The sequence below is a fragment of the Cheilinus undulatus genome, linkage group 21, assembly GCF_018320785.1.
Source record: "Cheilinus undulatus linkage group 21, ASM1832078v1, whole genome shotgun sequence".
In the NCBI taxonomy this organism is placed as follows: Eukaryota; Metazoa; Chordata; class Actinopteri; order Labriformes; family Labridae; genus Cheilinus; species Cheilinus undulatus.
The window spans coordinates 13,127,751-13,152,245 of record NC_054885.1 but is presented as its reverse complement, the minus strand read 5'-3'; the positions used below and the strand labels follow the sequence as shown (position 1 = coordinate 13,152,245).

General features: G+C 40.1%; 1 protein-coding gene across 4 annotated transcripts in view; it reads right to left on the bottom strand.

The window, feature by feature from the left end:
- epn2 (epsin 2) overlaps positions 1 to 23,703 on the bottom strand; it is a 32,039-nt gene extending 8,336 nt beyond the window's left edge. For 3 of the 4 annotated variants that reach the window (XM_041817038.1, XM_041817040.1, XM_041817041.1), the window contains exons 1-6: positions 23,524 to 23,702; positions 10,117 to 10,865; positions 7,833 to 7,987; positions 1,728 to 1,840; positions 1,363 to 1,467; positions 820 to 940 (exon numbers count right to left, since the gene is read on the bottom strand). In XM_041817038.1, the coding sequence (XP_041672972.1) occupies positions 820 to 940; positions 1,363 to 1,467; positions 1,728 to 1,840; positions 7,833 to 7,987; positions 10,117 to 10,544 (922 nt within the window). In that variant the 5' untranslated portion in view covers positions 10,545 to 10,865; positions 23,524 to 23,702. Of the gene's footprint in view, positions 1 to 819; positions 941 to 1,362; positions 1,468 to 1,727; positions 1,841 to 7,832; positions 7,988 to 10,116; positions 10,866 to 23,523 lie in introns of all 4 variants that reach the window. The other variant, XM_041817039.1, reaches the window with a different exon arrangement.
- Between the last annotated feature and the right edge of the window lie 792 nt (positions 23,704 to 24,495).

The following is a 24,495-nucleotide window of genomic DNA, read 5'->3' as shown; positions in this document are numbered from 1 at the left end:
CACGGTATCTCCCTTTAACATCCTCCCTCACCCCTCCTCTCCTCTCTGTGCAGTAATGCTGCCGGGCGAGCGGAGCAGCATTCCTATTTAACAAAGAGTCACAGTCCTAGGAGCTGCAGGTGGAAGCCTGAGACAACACGCACGCACATGCACACAGAAAAACTGACACTTTACACTGATACTTCACAACAAGGGCAGCCAGTGTGTGCAGACTGGGAATGACTGAGACTAGAAGTCTAAACTTGTATACAATACTATTTGAAAATGTCAAGCAAAAGAACATATTCAGAAGGGTTGGGGGCTTCTAAAAAGGATACTAAAGCAGACGACTTCAGTGCTTTTATCAGTCTGATATGTTTGATGATGATCTGTTTGACATTATATTTGTGCTTTTTTTTTGCTTTTACTGAAAAGAGCTAAGGAGACAGGAAATGTACTGAGAGAGAGTGGAAGAAGACTTGCAGCAAACGTGCCAGGATCAGGATTCAATTCCACAACCCGTGCGTTGAGGACTGAAACCTTAGAATATGGGCACCTGATCTACCGACCTGAGCTAAACTGGTGCCTGATGATCATATATTTTATGCCAATCTCTCACTTTTCTTCACTTCTTTAAGCTCACAGCCCTCTGTGATCAAGAGATCTCAGTGGTTAGTAGATAGAGAATCATAAAGGTGATCCCAAACATGACCTGCTCACATGACCAGCAAGATACTATGACAATGACACCTGGTAATATTTTGAAAACCCATTTGAAAATATTCTCAGATGGGACCACTTACAATAAGGGCATACATATAGTTCTGTGAGTTTGTTTACCATAAGGCTGCCAGGGGTCCTCGGATGCAGCAGCTGCAGCAGCCCCAGCACCAGCACTCCAAGGATCAGCACTGGCCCCAGGCTCTGGGACATCCATTAGATCCATCAAAGATGACTGAGGCTAGAAGACAGAGAGTGGATTGATCATTATAAGGGGGTAAATTGAAGAAAGACAAAAAGAGGACAAAAAAAGAGGAGCAGAAGGACAATCTGCAGCTGGGCCATTATTCTCCATAGCAAAACAATGGTCCAGACATCCTGACAGCTGTCATGTTATTATTAAGATAAACATGAGCCGTAGTCATGCAGCTGTAACTCTAAATCACTTTAGCTCCGCGTGCCCTCAGACTGCAGTCAGCCCGTTATTCAGGCAGAATAATGATGAGCAAACTCGGCAGCCTGCTGCCAGAGAGCGGTCTTATTTCTGCTCCTGGAGCAGCAGACAGATGAGGACGGGAAGACATGGGACTATTTCAGGAGCATCGTCATAACAGAGGAATAACTGAGTCATTCCAGCCGTTTTGTCTGTGTTTTTTTCTTTACCTCTTTCTTCTTCTTGGGTAGCTTTGCAGAGTCTGAGCCTCCTTTCTTACTCTCCTCCAAGGCCATCTGTAGTCTCAGGTCGTCCCCTCTGCGGATGCGCTCCTCCTAAAAAGCACACACCCAGATCACCATTAGGTGCCATCAATTACAGATGCTTCTTGAATCTATTTTGTATATATATATATTCCAAACTAAGTCTATTTTTAAGAGTTGCAGGATAATTTGTTAAAAAAAATCTCTTTTATAGGAGCAGAATCTGATGTACACTTGTACATCACTTTTGTATTTCTACAATAATATTTTTTGATAATATCACACTTCAGTTCACACAGGTGTAATGTGTGTTTTCAGTCTTATGTGAGTACCTGCTCTGCAGCCTCTCTGCTCATGGCCAGAGCCAGTTGCAGCTGCAGCTCTTCCTCTCCGCTGGTCTGAGGTCTGGCCTGCTCCAGTTCTGAACCCGTGTTGGGAGATGTGGCTGAGGGATGGATTCAGAACATGTGTTAACATCATTGCCAAACAGGACACCAACACATACTGTGTAAGCACTGTTACAATGTCAAATTTTCCTTTTGAAACCACTTAAATTAACACCATGTCCTTACTGCACACAAGCATAAGACATTGTGTAGCATCACACCTTCGCTGTTCACACTGCATCTGTTAGATATGTAATTCTGTACCCTTTAAATTTCAGATTTTCCACGTAAATTGTATAGCATCTGGCCCATTTATTCTGTATACAGTTAAACAGAAGCATGGTGCTTCGTACTGTTGAGCCTTTAAACAGCTAGATTTGCCTCCATCTTGACAAGTAGGACAGTGTTTCCATCACAGATATATGGATGCACAACTGTCCCCACATTCTAAAGCAAGCTAACAGGCTCTATTGAGTGAGAAAACAGAAGAACATAATTGAAATCTTCCAGTCAGATTCTCCTAATGCCTTGACTTCTACATCTTTCCTTGTACCTTGCATCTGAACAGGAGCGACGCAGCAGAAAATAGGAACAAGGTGACGGGGGAACTGTATGGTGCTGCTTTGTGCTGCGTTGCTTGCATGCTGTGCAACAGGAATGTAATGTAATCAAGCTTGATTTGTTGCTGATGCTCGCTCATGTTAGGATTGCATTGTGGCGGTCCGCCACAAATAAATGAATGTATGGGAAACACTGCTATGGATTAAGAATGGGATATCATTTAAGTTCATATGCGAGTCAATGCAGGTGAGCAAATACTTTTGGCAATATAGTATATATGATGTCATTTCATCTGCATCATCATTTCTCAGTGATCCAGCTCAGAGTAGTTTTGTGCATGTGAACACAAAAATGTTTGTATGCTTAACCTTTGCTTCTCTATTTATAGATTTTACAGCAGTAAATACAAAGTCTTTCAACAGAATAACACTGTGAATGCTGATTAAATTCTGAATTTTTGTCTAAATTTTAACAACTCCAATTCCTGTAGGGTTATTGTGTCTTAAGTATTAATTTCATTCTTTCCGTCCAAACAACAAAGACGAGTCATAACATGCTCTGCTGCTGATGTGGACACTCCCAAACTCACACTCACGCCATGCTCATCACACAATGTTCACTTTGTTTAAAACATTACATCAGTGTACTTAATCTGAATGCTAATTAGTCAAGAAAAAAATATTTAAAGATCCTTGTGTGGAAATAAAACAACCAAACTAACACACCTAGGAAATCAGAGAAAATACTGGTGGCTTGTTGCACTGCAAGACTTTGACTTCACCTTCCTGCCAACTAGCCATGGGCACAGACGGCATGTCAGTAAGATAAGAATAAACCTGACAGAGTAAATTTGCAATTCAGACTGCCATGATGGTACAAATTACATTTCAGGATAACTTTTACCCTTTTAGCTCTTTAATAGCATGGTTGAAGAAAGCTTTTTCCCACTGGCTGAATATGTCATATGTCTACAGAAAGCCCTCGTTTTCTAGCCTAAACTTGCTCTGTCTCAAGCCCATGTTTTGCTTAATCCATCCCTGCGGAGAGTGACCAGAAAAACCCAGGGTAAAGGTGAGTTTAGTCAGCTTGTGGGACAATAGCCATAGGCTCAACATCAAGAAGACATGTGCTTTAGTAGACACTGAGGACAAAGAAAGTCACCCTGCAAATATCTGATGGTATAAACCATTTTATGTGAAATTCTCCAAATCCCAGAGGAAAAGTGACTAAAATATGTCGGAGGCTTTGAGCAGGAAAAGGGATTTTTTTTCTCATAGACGATGCAAAACATGCACATGGTGATGTCACCCATCTGCTTCTGTGGAGGCATTATGAAGCTGGGTATGAAGTCCATTGATGATGAAATATTATCTAAAAGCAAAATGTTGGAGCTTAGGCCGGACTTCAGCCATCCTGGTAAAAAGCTACTCAATCCCCATTTGTCAGCCTCCTGCATTCCTAAATATACAACTTTCTGTACAACATTTATTCTTGCTGTACAAATGAGCATTTTAATGACACCTCATTGTGATTCATAAGCCTCAGGTGGACACTAAAGGAACTGCAGTTTTTGCACTTCTACACTCATTTTATTTTCCATTACTCAAAGTTGCTGTCTGACATTTTTCTTTAATAGTGACATTATCTTCCATTAACAAACCTAATAGTCTTTCCCTTTTTCTTTTACAAGACGTATTCTTGGCATGTGTTTATTTCTGTTCAAAAAGTTTTAAACCACAAAGTCTCAAGAGAGACTAAACTGGCAACTCAATGACCCACACAGTACAAAATGTGAAAGTAGGGAGTCAGAAGGACAAATAAACAAACTCAAAGCCAACTTCAACACACTACTTTCTTGCTTTGCCACCGTGGGAATGTACCATATATGGATAATCAAAATTCATTGGCAATCTTCACAGACAGATCTGTCAGCAAGCGGAGAAAATGCTTTTAAAATGCGTCATATTCGGGGTCATTCTTTGGACTTTTCGCCACTCTCATTTGTAACTGTTTTGAAGTTGTCATTTTAACTTCATGGGGTGATATTTATTCAAATATAGTTAAATGGAACAAACTTCAGCTGACAAAACATCTTTGCTTCATTTGTTTAATAATAATACTTGAACTCCAACTGATCTTTAAAAGAAGTGAACTTTTACCCTGAGCTAAAAAGACATCACTAAGACTAGAACAAGTACAATTGGCTGGGAGACCTTAGGGGAACTACAGCAGAGGAAATCATTCTCACTTCGCCCACAGACAAAGATTAAAAACACATATAGAAGCGCAGGTGTGTGTGAAGTAAAACCAAGTTCCATACAGCTGTGGATGGGAAGGGTAGCCAGATTAAAGATAGTAAAAGGGGTGTTAAATAGTGCTCTCACACATACAGAAAGTTCTTGAAAATGTCTGAATTTCTCTGAATAATCTGCATGTATGAATACAAACAATAAAATTTTTCACACAGACTTTCTTCCTGCCACCCCTCACTCACCTGAAAGGAAAACTTCATTTGCGCAACTCAGGAAATATTCAGGGCTAAAGCTCCTGGATTTTTATAGACATTTTCTGAAGTGCTTGTGTGAAAGCATCAAGAATCTCTGTTTAGAAATGTATACTTACCTTAAACTTATAATTACAATTTAGTCAGTCAAATGAAAATAGTATGATAAAAGTGACACTTTCAGAGCAGAACAAAAAGCACTTTTTTTTTAACACAAAAGATAACTTTTGATGGTCAGTCATACACACCCACACAGGATAGAATCCCAAAAATCCTGCCAGACGACACCCACAGTAACATTACAGACTTGCTCCTATAGGCCAGCTCCTTATGTTTTTAGCAACTGATGACTCAGCAGCAGGAGTTTCCTCCTCTTTTCTTTATATTCAAGCAAGAATTTGAGGTCGCTAGTTCAAAGATGAAGCCATGTATCATATACTAAAGATATCAGTGCAGGGGGAAACTACATGAACATGAAAGTGCACACTCAAATAGCCACCCTGTGGTGTACAAAAGGACTAGGGATCAGGGGATGTAAGGGAAAGGAGGCCAGGGTTCATTCTTTTATTCTACTTCTTCATTCCTCCCGCTCATCTCTCTGTTACCAGATTTCCTGCCCGGGATTCCCGTTCCTCTTAATTCTCCACCCATCCGACCACTCATCAAACACAACCGCAAAAATGACTTATTACTAGATACAGAGGATACAAAAGCTTTAGCTGATGTTGGTCTGTTGGTCCTGCCTAAAACTGCACATACTTACTGGTAAATAAGGTTGATATTCAACCTAATAAAGACTGATAATTAGGGCTAATATAGACTGATTTTCACAGCCTATAAAGACCGCTATTTACTGCTAATATAGCCTGATATTTACAGCTGATATAGCTGTCAGTTTAAAGCTAATAGACCGGTGTTGACAGATAATATAGACAGAGTTAATACAGATGGATATTTTCAGATAATCTAGACCAGGATTACGATAATATATACCATTATTTTCAGCCAATATTGCCTGATATTTCCAGCTAATATACACCATTATTTCCAGCTAGTTTAGGCTGATATTTACATCTAATATAGAATAATATATATAGCTAATATAGACCAATATCTAGTTTATATATAGACCAGTATGTACTGTTTATACATACCAATATCATTAGCTTATATTGACTGATATTTACACCTACTATATACTGATACATACAGCAAATAAAAACAGATATTTACAGACTATATAGACAGATATTTACAGCTAATAAAGACCAGCATTCACAGCTAATATCGCTGTCAATTTACAGCTAATAGACCGATGTTATAGACTGAAAATCAGAGCTAATACAGACAGATATTTTCTGATAATCTAGACCAGAGTTACCAAGTAATATAGACCTGTATAAACAGATATTATATGCCATTATTTTCTGCTAATATAGGCTGATATTTACAGCTAATATAGACCAATATCTACCGTTATTATACTGTAGATCAGTATATACTGTTCGTACAGACCGATATTTCCAGTTAGTATAAACCACTAATTTCACTTAAAATATACCATTATTTACAGCTCATATGGCCTGATATTTTAATAGCTAATACAGACCGATATCAACGGTTAAAATAGACCAGTATATCATGTCCATATGGACCGATATTATTATCTAATATAGACTGATATTTTGACCTACAATATACTGATATGTACAGCTAATATATTTCTGTATAAAGACTGGTATTTACAGTCAATGCATCAGTTGTAAACAGCAGAAATACTCACATTTGCCTATACCACCAAATAACTTTTTAAGCTTATATCTGCCAAAACAGATATCATACCGATAATTTTATGCCTTCCTAACTAAAAGCAGTATACTCTTGAACAGTTAATATGCTTTTTAATGCCAAATAATTATTTACAGCCCCTTTGTACACAACAGGCTGTAGCAGGTTCAGAAATACGCCCCTCCAGAATGTGTTGAATTGGGAATCAGTTTGAACTGAAAATCGATTCTGAATTGAATCATGGCCCCAGCATCCAATTTGGAATCAGACTTGAATCATGGAATACATAAAGATTCACGGCCCTACTCAAGATCCAGCATCAAATAACATCAAGACAAAAGAAATTGAGGGCAAAGCAACAGAGTCTGATGCAGGCCTTGCATTTGTCTATCAATGCACTGGAGGAGCATTATTTTCACTGCATCACCCAAAGATGGAGAATTGGAGACCATTATAAAGCAGTTTGATGACTTTGAATGCTTTTGTAATTTCCTGAATATTTTCTGCTGCTTTCGGCTGATGTAGACTTCATGAGAAGGTTTTACTAGGGGTCTAAGTCCTGATGAAGTTCAGGTAAAAAAAAATCAACCGTCTGCATTTAAACATGCAGTTTACCTAGCAAATTTGGAGCAAATTGGTGTGGATTTACAGAAAATCAACCTTACAAGTATCACTTTATGCTTTCTTTTCAAACGCAACATACTGTGATCATACTTCTTTACAACAAAAGATATTTCTTCTTTAGATCTTTATTTAATCAAAGGTTATCAGTGTCTGATTTCTATTCACTCTTTTCTTTTTCCATCATGTGTCACGCTATCATGGTCTGTCTGTATCTGTCTTGTCACTCTGTCACTGTGTGCTTCTGCGAGTCTCCCCTGCCATCTCTCTGGAGGAGTGAGTGTATCGGTGCAAAGAGAAGCAGATTCCTCTGTCATGTGGATGATAGAGGCTCAGGGGGGGTGAACTCTGCTTCCTCTTCTCTGTGTGTGTTAGCGTGTGTGTGCGCTGAGGAATGCAGCCCTACTGCGGGACTGCGAGCCAGAGACAGAACAGAAGAGGGGGGAGGGGTGGGTTTCAGGATATAGGCCAAAGTTACACCAACTGGGACAAAATGTGGTTGATAAGAATATTCTGTACTCCATGTGGAGTTTAAACATGCAGGATGAGGCGTGGAGTTGTAATCAGGATATACTCACAGCCGTGGTAGGAGGCAGGTGAGCCCTCCGACCTGCCATACTCTTCGCTGTATGAAGTGGAGAGGTTGGGCTGGGATGAGCCTCGGCCAAAACCCATCTGACTGCTCCCTGTGGACACCTGGGCCATGCGCTCTTTGGTCTTCAGAGCCTGAGACCTAACGGTAATAAAAACAAGCAGACAGAGCCCCATTATGACCTTGGCTTGAGTCAAGATGCTTGTGTTGTGGCATCAGAAAGGACAGAATAAGCAGCAAGTACAAATGCTGATTTGGAGATCTAGAAAAGAAAAGAGCTATATTCACAGAACCCTTGAACATTGCCAACTTGTCTCATTTCTTAACTTTAACTGCAAATAATAAGATTCCCACATGCACCCAGACAAAGGAGGAAGCATGTTGTATAGTACAAGAAACAACAAACTGCCCTGTTTTGTCAACTTATACTAAATGCTGAGAGGAGAAAAATTGGTGTAAATGACGAAATGATACAAGGCTGAAGTAGGCTAGCATGCAGTTGTTATCTTGATCTCATTACAAGGAAATCAGCTAATCAAAGATATCTTCAAACAGCCTCACTGAAACACTGATGCAACAACTCAAACTGAAAGAACTGCTAGGAAACCGATCAGCTTTACAGCTGTCTTTCAGGTGCAGGTGCGTCTTACCAGTGGCAGAAATCCACTGAAAGAGACAAATTAAAAGGACTTTGTGTAGAAAAGTCTGTTTTGAGAAAAGAGGTGAAACAGTCCTGAAGTACCTCTTAATCCACCTAGAAAATGCAAGTACTACACAAAATACTCAGTACATTAACATGCAGTTGGACGAAGTGGAATTACAGTTTCAGTTAGATTAAGACTACACTTTTAAAATGTGTGTAAACGTGTCAGTCCGACTGAAATTGTGACAAATTAATGCGGCTGGAGATCACTAGTATGTATACACCTAAACCAGGCCCATACTGGACTTGGCATTGTGTTTTTGCTCCAGTTTTTTCTTTAAACTCTGACCTAGAGGTTAATGATCATAAATGCGTACCACAGTGAAAGCCCTGTCACCTGCCTTTGGATATTACAATAAGCCAGAAGAACAGTGGTATAACTATATGTTATTTTACAATAACTATACATCAACTAAAGATACTCCACGTGTTAAAGAAGCTATTTTTCACGGATATGAATACAGTGTTCCTTTAGATTTTGGCTTGATCTTAGGTGAGCCTTAGGCAAAAAAAAAAAAAGTAAAAACTACTAAGGTAGAGGGATAGTGTGCATTGCATTTGTGTCACAAGCAAAGTTTAGTTTACAGTTTGTTAACTTGTTAGCAAGGGCAGCAAGAAGTTACCATAGCTGGGACAAACATGCTCCTGTCAAGAAATTAATTTGCTTCTATAATTCATTTCTATGCGTGTAGAATGGGATAAGGGCCATAAAGATACACTATAAAAATCAGGGCCAATGTTGATACCTTTGTTTAAAATTTCAGTTTAACTGATGCTGATGTTTTTTTTTTACTTCTTCCACACTGCCATAATGGTCCCTCATCATTGACCACGAAAACACACCAGCGTTTGTGCAACAGGCTGCATCTTCTTTCCAATTTTACATCTCTTCTCTGAATCAGCATTTAGATGTACTAAATTTCAGCATTAACTTGATCAGACAACAAATAAACACTGGCAACTGATACTTCTTTATACCACATTATTTGCTGATGGCTAATGTCTGTCAAAAGGGCCGATATTGGCCAATACTGATGTCAAAACGATACATCTTTGCATCCCTAGTCCCCTAGGTTAGTTAAATATCCTAATCCAGCTTTAACCATGGCTCGACTTTACTCTGCATGTAAACGTACTGACAGAACAACCCACTGTCGAACTGTTACAGCTGAGTTCTAGTTTTGAGTTCATTGTTTGTTGGCAGCCTAAAACTAGGCCTAAATACTATTATTTGAAATTATGCAAAAACCTATCCAATTGCAATAAAATCACTCGTAGAAAATTAAAGCTGGTTTTAAACAAGTGATCTGATTGGACCAGAGGCTTTCCATAAATGTTGATATACAACACAACAGCATTGTGACTTTTCAATTATCTGCATCATTCACTGCTACTCTTAACAGTGGTTTCCAACCTTTTTTCCTTAGAAATGAAGCAGGATGACATAAATATGACACACTGAGCACAATAGTCATTGTTTAATAGAGGAGATGGTTACTATTTCAGGGACTGCTAAGGTTAAGAATCTGTTCCACATCTGTTCAAATTTTAACTTTAGGACTCTTACCTCTCTCCTTTAAGGCGGTCCTCATCTTTGAGTAGGACCACTAGCTGCTTGCTCTTCTCCCTGACGTTGATGCCCTGGTCTTTGCCGTCTCTGTCGATGTACTGGAAGTCCTTCAGAGTCTGAATGGCAAAGATGTTCTCCTTGCACTGCAGCGCCACCCGCTCCGAGCCTGTCTTGATCAGGTAGTCCAGCAGAGTGAGCGCCTTGTAGACGTGGCGCCAGTTCTTACCGTGGTCATTGAGCCGTTTCCAGATCATACTCATGATCTCACTGAAGGCTACCACGTTGTAGGTAAGGTCCGCGATCTCTGACATGAGCGAGGACGACGGGCCCCACGGGTCGTTGGAGGTGGCCTCTCTGACTTTCTTCTCTGCGTCAGAGTAGTTGTTCACCATGTTCTTCATCTGCCGTCTGATGCCACTCGGCATGGTGGCGGTGGAGATGGGACAGACGGGGTTAAAAAAAAAACACCAAAAATAAAGAAACAAAGTAGACCTCACACAGGAGGCAGGTGATGTGTGTCTGTGTGCTTCAGCTGAAGCTTGTGTTGTGTGTCTATGCGCCTGTGTCCTTTCTCAAGGCACGGCAGTGTTGTGTGTTTGTGTGTGACTGTTGGTCTGTACAGGTGTGTGTGTTTATTTATGAGGCTTCTCCAGGACAGTGCAGTGTTCCTGAGTCCTCCAACACAGCGTCTGTTAAAACCATCTCCAACCACACAGCCCCAGCTGCACACATGACCATGCCATCACCTAGGACAGACACACAAATAACACGTTAGTAGAAAGAAGAGATTTTAGGAAAGGTAAAGAACTAAAAATGGAAAAAAAAAACCTGTTGCATCAATTAAACTCAAGGAGCAAACAGACCAAATCTTGAAAGTCACTTTTAAACCCAAGCATCCTGTTTAAATATTACGTATAAAACTAGAAAAGTCACACTGTCGAACACCTCAACTACCCTGCTGTGAAGATCTTGTTGTTCAAGTGTTGGTGATGAAAACTTGTATTTATAATAGCAGCTGTACTGCCTTCCTCTGTGAAACTAGACAAACAATGTGTTTCATACTTTCACACTTAGATAAGCAATTTCCATGCAGAGAGCCTGCCTCCTTCATTTTACACAAAACCAGGTTGCTGTGGCCATGAATCTTGTTTCCACTGTTCTTGTCTTTGACGGTAATCTGACTCAATACTAGATTATATGGCAGGGTGCTGAAATAATTTGAGGTCATAAAGTTAGGGCTGTGAGGTGATGTCACTTCTTGGGTGGGCTCAAAGGACAAAAAGAGTGCAGGAAAGAGCAAACACAACATTTGAAAGTAAATACAAGACTTAAGGGAAGAAATAAAAGAGCAATACGATAATAAAACCATAACACTGAAAAAAAATCAGAACCTAATCTGAGCCTTGGTTTAAGTAGTTTTACCAAATAAACATTTATTTTTGAATTCACTTGCTGCAAGAGCATTTTGATTAATCCTTTTTAATCCTAATCCTAAAATTCCAAATTGTTGTAAATCCTTAAGTAAAGACCTATAGTCCAACTGTGCTGGAGATCTGTATTCACAAACAAATAAGACATGGTAGGCCTGGACCATATGGCCAGAATACCATATCATGGGTTTTTTGCCTTTTGCAATAATGGTATTATATCAGGGTATTATACATCAAAAAAGATTATGCTTTTAAATTCATATTTGGGGGTTACAACCCCTTTCTCCCCCTTAAACAAACCTGTGACTGCATACTAAAGTAAAGTCTGAGCATAAGATCACAGAAACATGTTTTTATAAGTCTCTTTGTGTTCACAAGCTCCAGAAAACACCATATTCCTAATGTGGCTGTTCACATTAAAAACAGTCATGGAAAATAACAACTACAGACTTGCATTATGAAGGATTTCTAAGCGGTACCATGTTTGTCATTGATTTCGCTTAGCTTAGCCTAGCAGTGCTAACACAGGTGGTACTCATAGACTGTAAAAAAAAAACTGGACAAAGCCTATGTGACATCAACTGTTTGATTGCAATAGGCAGACTTAAACTGCTTTTGAAGCCAGCCTCCATTTTGAAATCGCTGTCTCAACCAAACTTTGGACCAACCTAACAGCAGAGAAGAGCCCGCCCACTGAGTTCGACTTTCAGTACGTCTTATATGCTTCATCAATAAAGGCCCCAGTCTTTATTTGAGGATCTACAGTACTCATAGACATGTGCATCATATGCAGATTGCTCTAAAAATTACACACTGAGTAAAAAAAGTGTAAAAAAAAACAGAAAAAAAAAGGAAAGGGACCTAAAGGCTATTAATCAAAAAGGCAAATCCTTATTAGCAAACGTTTATTTAAGAAGCACTAGAACTAAAGTTCAGTTGATTAAATTTCAGATCAGTTTAAGTAAATGAACACCTTAATCAGCAATAATCTCTGCTTTACTCTTATCACTACAGTATCCACATACAGTTTATTTCTTTGAGTGATGAGTGAGTAACAATGTGTTTCCAGTCCTGGGTGGGTGGCAGGGGAGAGAAACCATTTCCAGTCTGACGATGACAGACTGATGACTCCTCTGTCCTGTTTCGAACAGATCAGCAGACCAGCTTCTAATCACTTCCGCACTGACACACACACATATGGAAAGTGTGTGTATGGAGACTCACAGCTGTGTGACCTACACTCTACTGCTCTGTTAAAAATGAAGTCACTTTCACAAGCAGTCTGAAGTCATGCAGCAGACGATAACGGTCTGGCTTCTTCTGACTACCTTAAGGAGCGTGTTTATATCAGAATAGATTTTTAAAAAAGCAAAAATGTGTTCTAATACAAATACTTTGCCGCCCTCCCAGATAAAACTTCAATACACACAATTTGAAAAATACTGTGAGTAAAACATTAATTGATGACATTTTGCCAGCTTTAACTAAAACATGCAGCACACTAAAATACTTTTTAAATGTTAGGAGATACTGAAAATTTAACAAAATCGTTTCTGTTCTGTCCAAGAAAATGATATTGCCAAATCTGCACAACACATTCTAACAGATTTCATTCACAAACAACCTCAGTTCTGACTCTTTGAACAGAAATCTTACAGAATCCCTGACTGCCAGACACAACTACAGAATAAAGCTGGCTACACACTTCAGAACTTATCACAAAACTTATTTTTAAAACATGGAAGACCCCGGACATCGGGACAGTGTGTATAAGACCACACACCTGTAATCTGTAGTAATGATCTCTATTCCAAACACACAAAATCGTTACTACAGATTACTCAAGGGAACAAGCATGAAGGACAATTCAAATCCTGACCCCATGTGTGTTAAAGGTGCAGTGAAAATCAAAAAACAAGAAAAACAATATATGTGAATCCTGGCTGAGATGAAGTTATGGTTGTGTTAAAGCTCAGTTATGCTTTCCACACGTGGATGGCCACACTGGCACAAACTCAAGCTGAATCTTGATGCCAAAACGTCTGGTGTGTTTGTACCTGGCGTCGGCTTCCTCCTCACCACAAACCTATATTCTTCAAAAAGCCAGGGAGCAGTGTCTTAAAAATCATGTATGTAGCATGTTTTGACAACCGGCACTTCTGTGTCGGTAAAAAATTTCACAGATGTGTGCAGCCAAGCAAAAATTCTACAAGCAGGACCTCCAAGGAGGGGCGTGTCTGGAGATTTGATACCATGTTTGATGTGTGGACATTTGTGACTCCCTGGATGCGGTGTTTATGAACTGTCAGAATTCGCTACCCAGTCTCCTAGCTCTCATTGGTTGTCGTAGATATACTAGAAGCTTAAATATCAAAGATGTTAGAAGTTTACGATTGAAGGTAAGGAAGGCTCCACTGTGAAAGGAAGAAGCAAGACACTCATATTAATACTTCATACCTGAGCTCATTTGGACAAAAAATAATTTGGTAGCATTAGGAAGCAGGTAAATGTGGCCTACAAACAGGCTTTAAGTCGTCTAGTGTGTGGCAAGCAGAAACAAACATGGCAGACAGAGGCAGGAAGAATCAAGGTCCATCATTTTTGGACTATGTTTACTCAGTTATAAAGGTAAGAAAAAATCTACAAACAAGGTTGTGGAAAATGGATGCGATGCAGTTGTTGCGCTTACATCCTCAGTTCACTCGCTTTGAAATTTGCCAAAATTACTAGAGGTGTTATATCAGTATGTGAAATATTGCATAAAATGTGTGTATTAGTAGTGGCGAGTACACGTGTTCATGCACAAATTAGATACCATTTTGTTTAACTTTACATTTTGCTTAATTTACCCATGCTATGTGCTAGCATTATAACAGGAAATCAATTCTTCTTTGCTGCTCGAAAAACACTGCATGCATGAGCTACAGTAAATAACAGCATTGAAAAAGAACAAAATAAAGGAGAAAAAAGAATCCACCGTGGCAACAAATTCTGGAGACAGCATGACATTCATTATTCTCTGTTCTAAAACCCTTGATGTCCTAAGTATCAAAGAGGGGGCTGTACATTATGTGCAAGTTTTCCACAGCACAGATGGTCCAGTTTACACCGGTATCAGATCAGTACTTAGTATCAGCTGATACCCAACGCTCTGGTATCAGAATCAGGACCAGAAAGGAAAAAATGGTATTGGAACATCTCTAATTATTATCTTCAACATGACAATCAAGAGTGTATAGTCTAGAGCCTGACCAATATGGAATTTTTGGGGCCGATGCCAATTTGGGAGCTAAAAAAAGATGATATCCGATATATCGGTTGATATCCGATATATTGGTCGATAACTGATATATCGGCCGATACATGAAATAAGAACATTGATCTACACAGGATTTTTACTATACATGAACACAAATGTGGACATGTGAATTAACAGTTGCATTTATCTTCGTTTATTTCACAAAGATGCAACTTAGATGACATTAAAATGCTGTATAATACTCTTATACTGTGGCTGTGGACCATATTAGGCAAGAAAATGATTAATATAGAGCCATATTTACATTAATGTGGCAAATATGCACATAGAATATGTTTACAATGTGTTTTTTATGATAAACCTGAGGAAAGCCACAAGCTTAAATGCGGCTGTTTTATAAAGTTGTTCTCTAAAGATCTACTGTTAGTGAAACTTTTTGTCTCCACACTGGTAGAATATGTTACAGGAAAGATAAACACCATATGAATGCTTTTCTGGTTGTGCTTTTCAAAGTGAAAGCCCAGTTTAGTATTTCTATAGAGAAACTTGTGCAGAATGCTTTTATTTTGATTAGTTCCTGACAAACTTCCACTGCACACTGAATCAAGTCGCTTTTAAGGGGGTTTATTGAGGTAAAGCATATGAAGAAGGAGAGGGCTTTGAGAGCAGGGAGATGCAGCTGACACGCACCCTGTGTGAAAGCCGCACCAGCAGGAACTGGGGCTGACACGACGGCACACAAAAGCAGCAAAACACGTTCCCAGTCTGAAACAGGTGTTAGTCCTCTTCTCTGCTGCAGCCGGGTGAGTCCGACTGCAGCAGGGACTGCTGCACGAGGACTGAGCTGCCTGTGAGTGCTTAGGGGCGGGGAGGGGCCCACGGCAGCACCCACTGCTCACTGAGAAGAGCAACAACGACACGTGCTTTCATGTCAGAGTCTCCAAAACTCTCCAGTAACACCAGAAAAAGTCGCTAGATTTGCTTTTTCGAAAAAGAGTCACTAGAGAGGTCTGAAAACTCGCTAAATACAGCGATGAAGTTGCTAAGTTGGCAACACTGAGTGGGGAGAGCTGCTGCTGCCCTCGCTTGTGTCTGAGGGGGAGGGGCCAGGCACTCAGGCTGAGTTCAGCAGGGACACAGACAGAATCCCTGTGCAGCAAAAAAGTTAATATATTGGCTACATATTGGACGATGCTGATTAATCTGTGATACGCTATAATCGGCCCGCCGATCAGTCGGTCTGGCTCTAGTATAGTCATCTCTTTTTGGGATTTCTTAGACATAGCAGGATACTGGATCATAATTATTTAACATGTCTATTATTTATGACTTCAAATCGATGTGGCCATATTTTTTCCCAAAAGATGAGATCACCCTTAACACATCTGACACTACAGGAAATTCTGGCATGATAAGCCTGTGAGTCAAGAAAATCAGAGACTTTGCTTACTTTTGTCAGAAGGAGAAATCAGGGCCATATCATCTTCCAGTGTGCACCCCACTTCACATTTCATTCCCTGCTAGCACCCCAGTGTTATTCTTTGTTAAAGATCATTTACCTGAAACCATCTGACTCTCTTGGCTTATTGAATATGGCATTAGATTGGTGCATTGGCGTGCTTACTTGTCCATATGGTTTTAGCTGGTATTGGTTACCAATGTAGCGCTCCTCTTGCTTAGTCATTCAGACACACTGGCACAGCTGCATACAAATGCATCAAAAAATCTCAAAGTTTTTAATCGATAATACACAGCTGTTAAGGTTTACTAGCATCTTTCTGTGTCCTGAACTCATCTGACAGCAATCCACAATAAATCATCCTGTTGAGTGATCTGATCTCTTTGCCATGCATGCACTGACATGCCCCACAACCGAGTGCTTTCATGAACAGGAAGAGCGTTAAATGTGTCAAATGTGTTAAATGCTCATGTATGTGTTTGTTCCTGGGAACTTACTGCCTGGCACAGGCCCGTAAAAGCAGCTCTGGGGGACGACAAGAGTGAGGAACCATGGAGTGTAAGGGTATGTGCTTCAGGGTTAAGAAAACAAGTTGGCACATCCCTTAAATTCACTAGTGTAATGTGATTCCTGTGGAGCGTGCCCTCCCGTCTTAAAGCTCCTCTGCCACCCTCCTCCTCCTCCTCCTCGGCCTGCATCCGCATGAATACGACTCAGAACTAATGACACATCTGCTCCCATAATCAACTATTCACCCATGGCAGACAGGAGGAAGAGAGAAGAGTCTGTCTCGTCCATCCCATCCCCTCCACACCTCCTTAACACCCCGGAAGCAACCCCCACCATGAGACGCTGTCGGCATGCCTTCCCTTCAGCGCCTCTGTGCTTAGATCACTCAGGCCCAAAGACCCAGAGGAGAGAAATGCAGGTTCATTATGTGTGAATGACTGAGCCTGTCGTTCTTGTCAAACTGCCACTATGCTGGGTTGTAACCAAAAAGAGTTCAGGGGCTACTTTCTGCTGCTTTAATGGAAACCAAACATCCATCATCTGATCCCTGCCTGTCTGTCTTGCAGCCACACAAGGAAGTTGAGAAAATTTAAGAACAAATGAGCAAATGGAATCACCACAAATCTCAAGCACCCCATGGCACCTGTTGTCCTTGTACGTCACGCCAATGTTTGTCCAATAGACGACCTCTTGAGCCAAAAACAAACCTTTGTTTCCTTTTTAGCCACTGGGCACAGCATTGAACAGATTCTGAACAACAGATAACCATCGGCTACTGACACAGGTGCCTGGTAAATTATTTACAGATAAGCTGATGTCTGTCAACAAGGCAAGTATCAGCTGATACAGATGTCCAACTGATACGTTGATGCATTCTTTGAATAGGGATGCACCGATCTGATCCAAGTATGAAACATCGATCTGATCCTGACACAAAAAGCTGACAGGCTAACTGTAAAATACGCTGAGAAAACTTGGAACAGTGGTGAACCTCACCAGTTCCCTTGACTCAGTTAGGTCAGTGTTCATGACTCAACCGTAAGAAAGACACTGGGCTAAAATGGCATCCATGGTAGAGTTCAGAGGCCAAAAGAACATCATACTAACAACATGGTGGTGGTAGTGTGATGGTCTGGGGCTGTTTTGCTGCTTCAGGACCTGAACAACTTCCTGTAATTGATGAAACCATAAATTCTGCCCTCTACAAGAAAATCCTGCAGGAGAATGCCCAGCCATCAGTTCATGACCTCAGGCTTAAGAGTGTTTGGGTTATGCTGCAGGACCGAAACACACCAGCAAGTTCTCCGCTGAATGGCTTAAAAAAAACAAAAAAAACAGAAACATTAGGGTTTTGAGATGCTGTAGCTTGACCATAAGGTCATTCATGCTTAAAAACCCAATGGGTCTGAATTAAAACAATTCTGAAAAGAGAGGTTACTACTATTATGCTATGATGTCATTTCGCAGAGGCTTTAATCGAAAGTGACTTACACCTGGGACAGGTGTCCCTGGTGTTAAGGGCATTTCCCAAGGGCCCACAATGGACACTCATTGTGCTCTGATGGGATTTAACCCCCCAATCTCCCATAACATCAGCAATGTAAATCACTGAGCCCTCCAGCCACATAGGGCTGGATAGCTCAAGGTCAAAATTTCTCAACCGGTACAACAAGATCATGGAGCAAGCACACCCAAAACTTTCTCGTTTCTCGTTGCATTCCACAATGAATCTAAGAACACGGCGTATGCTGTTCTCCATGACCATCTGTTGTTCATGGAGGTAGTAGAGGAGCGGAAGACACAAACACAATCATGTAATCAGCTGTCATTAATGTTGATAGCTGGGCTGCTCATGCAGGTTAAGTGGGGTGGCATAATTGTCTCAGGAAAGATGCACTAGGTTGTAGGGTTTTTCGGGCTCCTAAAACATCAGTTTCGTGTGGATGAAACGCTGATACAATAGAATACTTTTGCTGATACTCCTAAACTTGTCTTTGTGTGGACAGCCCCTTAATCCAGAGTAAACCGGCATGTAAAAAGAGATACCTACATGCACTTTCCACATTTAAAGTCAGAAAATTCAAACTAAGCCCCTTTATGGGATCCCATTTTACCCAAATAGGATAGTAGCAAACTCACGGACGTTATCATCTTTTTGTCTTTTTTAAATGGCTACACATAAATATAGTTCAGTTCTGTGTTTTTTTAAAAATTGAAAGTGAATTAAAGAAGTATTGCTAACATAAACATGAGAGCTATCAGTGCATGAAAAAACAAAACTGATCTTGTTTGCCACTTTTAGTGAAAAACTTCTAAAAGAGGTGGCCAAAACACACAATTATTTCAGGAATGTAAATGCACCTAAAGTTGATGTGGTGATTGAAATTCCCTTGCTAAACTGTGAATAGGAGCCTTTAGAGACACATCTAGAAATAGGAAGAAAAAGGCCAGAAATTAGGACTCTTAAGCGCTGATAGCGGCATTTGTGAAGACTCAGATTAGTTTCATACATAAGCGTTTTCTACCAGTAGACATGGAACAATGATAAGACTTCAAATCATGATTGTTGTGAACTAAAATACCATAGTAATCAGTATTATCACTAGGGGTGTAACAGTACGGAAACATTTCGGTTCAGTACGAACCTCGGTTTGAAGTCAAGCTTTGGTACGTTTTCGGTATGGTAATTAGAGCGAATAAATAACGGATTTTTTAAAGTGTATTAAATTGTGTAAAAATAAATAGGCTGAATAAATTACATTTAAATTATGAATAATGCTGCAACCTCCTTCAAACGTCTTCAATTAATAAAAATATGAATAAACACATCTTTGAATTACTAGGTTGTTTTCATTGATATATTGACATATTTATACCCATTCTTTAAACACTAAAAATTCCCAGCTAACTTGAACGTATCATCACACAACCGTAAATTACCTTGTTAAGTATGCTAATTAGTGTCTAGCCTGCCAATTTCAACACAGACTTCAGCACTGGATTACTTTGTTAACCACTGGGACCTACTACAAAGTTTGGGAGAACTTTTTCCCAGCCCATCTTGGCGGATAAAGAGGTTAGAGCTGTGTGAAATCTGAAGATAACTTTACCTATGACGCAGCTGCAGACATGATGGAGTCCCCTCTCCCCCTCCTCCGAGGTTGACAGTTGAAGGTACGCATTTTGAATTAATTTGATTCACAAAACCAGAGCATGATTGTTATTGTTGTTATATTAAAAAGATCTCAAATTACGGGAAATTCATAACATGCTCGTGAGACTTTTTATTGTTCCTCCTTGTTACAGTGGCGTTCTTGTTTGAGTGGAGCCTTTTCAAATGCTTTGATTGATCCGCTGGACGACGTGCTGTCAGTGACACAGCTGCTGAATAATGTCAGCGCTACTTTTGTTGTCTTTGTCCACTGTTGTAATTTACTGGGAAACAAAGTGTTCCTAAACAGGACACTTTTATCTGAAAACATTCACGCTGCTGCTGGTGTTTGCTGTGGTTGTGTGGTTGCCAGGATAGTGTGACAATGAGTTGTTCTCTGGTTTTCCATCTGTGTATGAGCTTCGTTCCACATGTATCCGTTTGGTACACGTCTGTACAAAATCGGTACGGTACGAATACATGTACCTTTACACCCCTAACTATCATGGCATTATAATTTGCTGAAAATGTTCAAAACCTCCACCTGCTGTCCTGAACACATCATAATATAACCATCTTTCAGCTGGTTAAGTAAGCTAATTAATATCCTTTCTGACAATTTTTCACAAGGATTTTAACACTGGATAAATATTATTAACTAACAGGACTCACTAAAAAGTTTGGGAGAACTTTCATGGGTGATCTGAGCAGAGGAAGCACAGCTAAAGCCAGTGAGTTCATGCTGCTCCAACAGTTTTCCCCCCCAAGCCAAAGGCAGGCTACATGTTAAAGAGGAAAGAGACAGCCATGTCTTGTGTCCCTGAATGTTACTAGCCCTCCCCCCACTCATCTCTTAAACTATCCCTTATAGCATGCAGTCTAAACATTATTTACCATGACATTAAAGCGCAGTTATTGATAATGGTTTTAATGATGATTAAAATTTGAAAGGTATGATAACCATGATTATCATTAACACTTGTAACCGTTTCATCCTAAACTAACAGTAGAGCAGATATGTGTGAAATTGTCAGAGATAAAAGCTGAATGAATGATCCAGGTTAAAAATAATAGTACGATCATTTATGGCTTGGCAATATTAACACAAAAGAAATAATCAGTGAGACAAATTTGGCTTGAATAATCAGATCAGTCTATTTTAATCAGAACTGGCTAAGAACTCACAAGTGTCCAACAGTCCAATATTATGTCAAATCCACTCAGAAAGAAGTAAAAGGTGCACACACAGGTGATCTGTCAGATGCTAGAAAGAAAACAGCAAGACATACCTAGCCTGTGTGTGTGCTCCTGTGTCTGGGTGTGTCTTGGCAGAGCCTCAGTAAACTGTGATTAGCTTAAGGCTTGAGAGGCAGTACACTGAGAACAGGTCTACCTTGCCAGACCTACACAGAGGGAGTAAAGCTGATCTGGAGATAGACTGCTTGCACAAGCAGATGCTTGTGTGTGACAGTGAGTGTGTGTGTGACAGTTTCATGGTACGAGTTAGAAAGAGAGGGATAGAAAACGGCGTGGCATCAAGTTATCCAGCTGGTTCCTTTACTACTGCCGTACTTCTTTTCGGCTACATTTTTATAACAAAAACAGAATTTTTCAATAGCTAATACTTAACCACAGGATTATCACTTCTTTCTTTTGTCTGATGTTGTGTACTGCCATTCTTAACAAGACTTACTGAAGGAACAACCACTAACGTGTCTTCTCAAAGCCTAAAATGGGCTGTCAAGAGATAAGGCATGCATCAAGGCTAATGCAGTGAGGACAACAAGAAAAAACACCCTATTGGTGGCACATCACCCCACTCTTTTGTTTCCCTTGCCGGTCAAAAAACCAAGTCATGGAAGGGAGGAGGACAGTGATGAGGCACCTGTCACTCAAAGTGACAGACTGATTATTGATGTCTTCCTCACTAAAGAGAAGACTACAAGAGCCAGGTCCTTAAAGTCAATAAAGCAGGCTACTCCTGAGTGTTTTTCAAACAACATGTTGGGAAAATCTCAGCATGAATGTTAAAACATTTTCAAAACTTCTACAGAGCTGAGGTCCCCAAACATGTCCAAAAAGGGGATTTAAATAGTTAAACAAAAGTTTAAAGTGCCTTTATTTAGACTTGGGTCCCTTTAGTGGATACAGCTGATAACTTCAAGCCCCTTATCCTTCTAGAATAAAGCTTATGTCTGCTTAAATTATAAACACAGTAAAATTTCAGTTTATTCTAACCTGAATTTAATGTGAATGTTTAGTTTCCTGGTGATAATAAAGCTGAGTATAATCATATCAAAGCCAGGGATAAATCATAGGTGAAAACACTGCAAGATCTGACCTGATCATAGCATGCAGAGGTAGTCTTCAATGAAAAAAGTCTAAAAAATTACCCTTGATTAATAAAACCAAACGATCTGGTTCATGCCATCACTTTGATTGATCATCCTGACAATAGCCAAAGCCCTGCCCTTATCTCTGGCCACGTTTAGATGGGCACCGAGTGTCCTTGAATAAGAAGCTCACTTTATAATACGTATATTCTCACGCTAAAAAATTAATAACACTTTAACTATTTAATATATTTGATATTTAATATTGTTAGTGGTGTCAGACGACGCGTCCACTGTGAAGAATTCCCTAAAAAATAGACCTGTACACAAACACAAAGACTTGCTGTAGCGGCCCAATATAGTACCGTTTGGCTTATTTCCACCCCTACACTGAAATACCAAACATCATATTATGAAATACAGAAAATACCCTCTTACGAAATACCAGAAAAAATCACAGCGTTTCCTCTAACTGATGTGATAGCATGGAAGCTAACGTAGCGTTGGCTAACGTTAGTTTCTGTGCTATGCAAACCGGCAATATCATATTTTCAAACTACTTATTTGGCACTTGAAATTGTGCTGGGTTTAACGTTAGCAAAGGTTTAAGTCTGTGGCAGCGATAACGAGAACAACAAAGTACTTGTTTGCAACTGTCGTTGGCAAGTGTAGCGCAAACTTGCGACAAGTAGTTACCCGGCTAGCATAATAAGCTAGCTAAAACGTTAACTTGAATACGTTAAATCGGTTCGTGGACTCGAGTGCTTGGAAAAAGTGTATAACCAAACAGGACTTAGCGCTATCATATTTTGTACTGCACACTTTTGTTAAGACTGGGAAATTAGAGCCCAGTGGCCATACCACAACTTGCGTTTATTATTTTGTATCAGCGAACAAAACTTAGCGTTGAAAAAGTTGGTTCCAAGCTAGCATTGCCCCTGTAACGTTCGCTCTCACCTCACTCAGTCTGACTAAAAATTCAACTGTTGATCCCTTGGCGTTTAAAACTTTCACAAAGCTTTAAAACACTTGAATCCACTGTGAAGCATGTATATGACGTTTGGCTACAGAACCATTCCGGTGAGCTCACACTTGTATTTTTGTGCTAAAACAACCAACTAGCACGCTATGCTAGTTAGCATTCCTTCAAGCTAGCAGTCAAGACGGGTGCTCGGTGGAGACATCACCAGAGTAAACTGGATTACAGGACACCCTGGAAAAACAAAACAACCAGACTGTCTTGAAAGCTGACATTCACTTACCATATCTGTAGGGATCAGCCGAGCTCTCCTGTTATTCCACGGACATAAACCATAAACAATTTCGCCAAATCCAAAGAAGAGTCAATAAAGAGCACTTATTTCGGCGTTCTGAGTGCTTGTTGCGCCTCCGTCTAGCTATGTGTTGCTAATGCTAATCCAGCTAAAGCCAAGCTACACGTATCTCCTCCTCCAGAACATGGCGGGCAGAGCGGGAGGGTGGAAAGCGATAAGGGTGTGACCAAGGCGGCTTGGCTTGCCAGGGGCACAGAGAGCTCCTTCAGTTCACTTCTGTGTTGAAACTGAACTCATGTCACAGAGCTAATCAGTAAGGTAACGTTAAAGCAACAAGGCAGGCCTGTTTCAGATTGCCCTATATATTTCTACTGTTTTCAGAGAAATGGCATGCAACAGGGTGGGCCTTTACAAAATATCAAAATGATGGATGTCTGTAACATTATTTCTACGAGCAGAGCCACTAGCTTCGCCCCCCTGAGCTATTTTTTAAGCCTGATGTCTGTTTCCTGTGTGAAGGTGTGAAGGTTACACCCAATTCAGAATTTAGACCTTCTGTAATTCAAACCATTCACTGTCTCTTATTTAAGATTTTGGATTTATTAGTATAACTGCAAACTTGATAGCAACTTCTTCATTGCAAACAGGGGTTGATTCTTGCCAGAACTGGTTAGTATGACAGGCTGCATTCACACTGGAAGTTGCTTAATTCTTATATTTAGCTCTGGCTCTCCACATTGCTTTTTTTGAAACTGGCCCACACCAGCCTCCACCATTTAGCTACTTCAATAAACTTGCATACAAACGGGGATACAACTGATTAGAAAAGATCAGATTTCAATGTGGTAAACTGACATAAAAAAAAAAAAAAATCAGATCCAGGTTAAAAAAACAAATCAGATGGAGGTCACTTTGGCAGCAATGAATGCAGCAAAAATGGTGCATGCTATTTAATGCCAA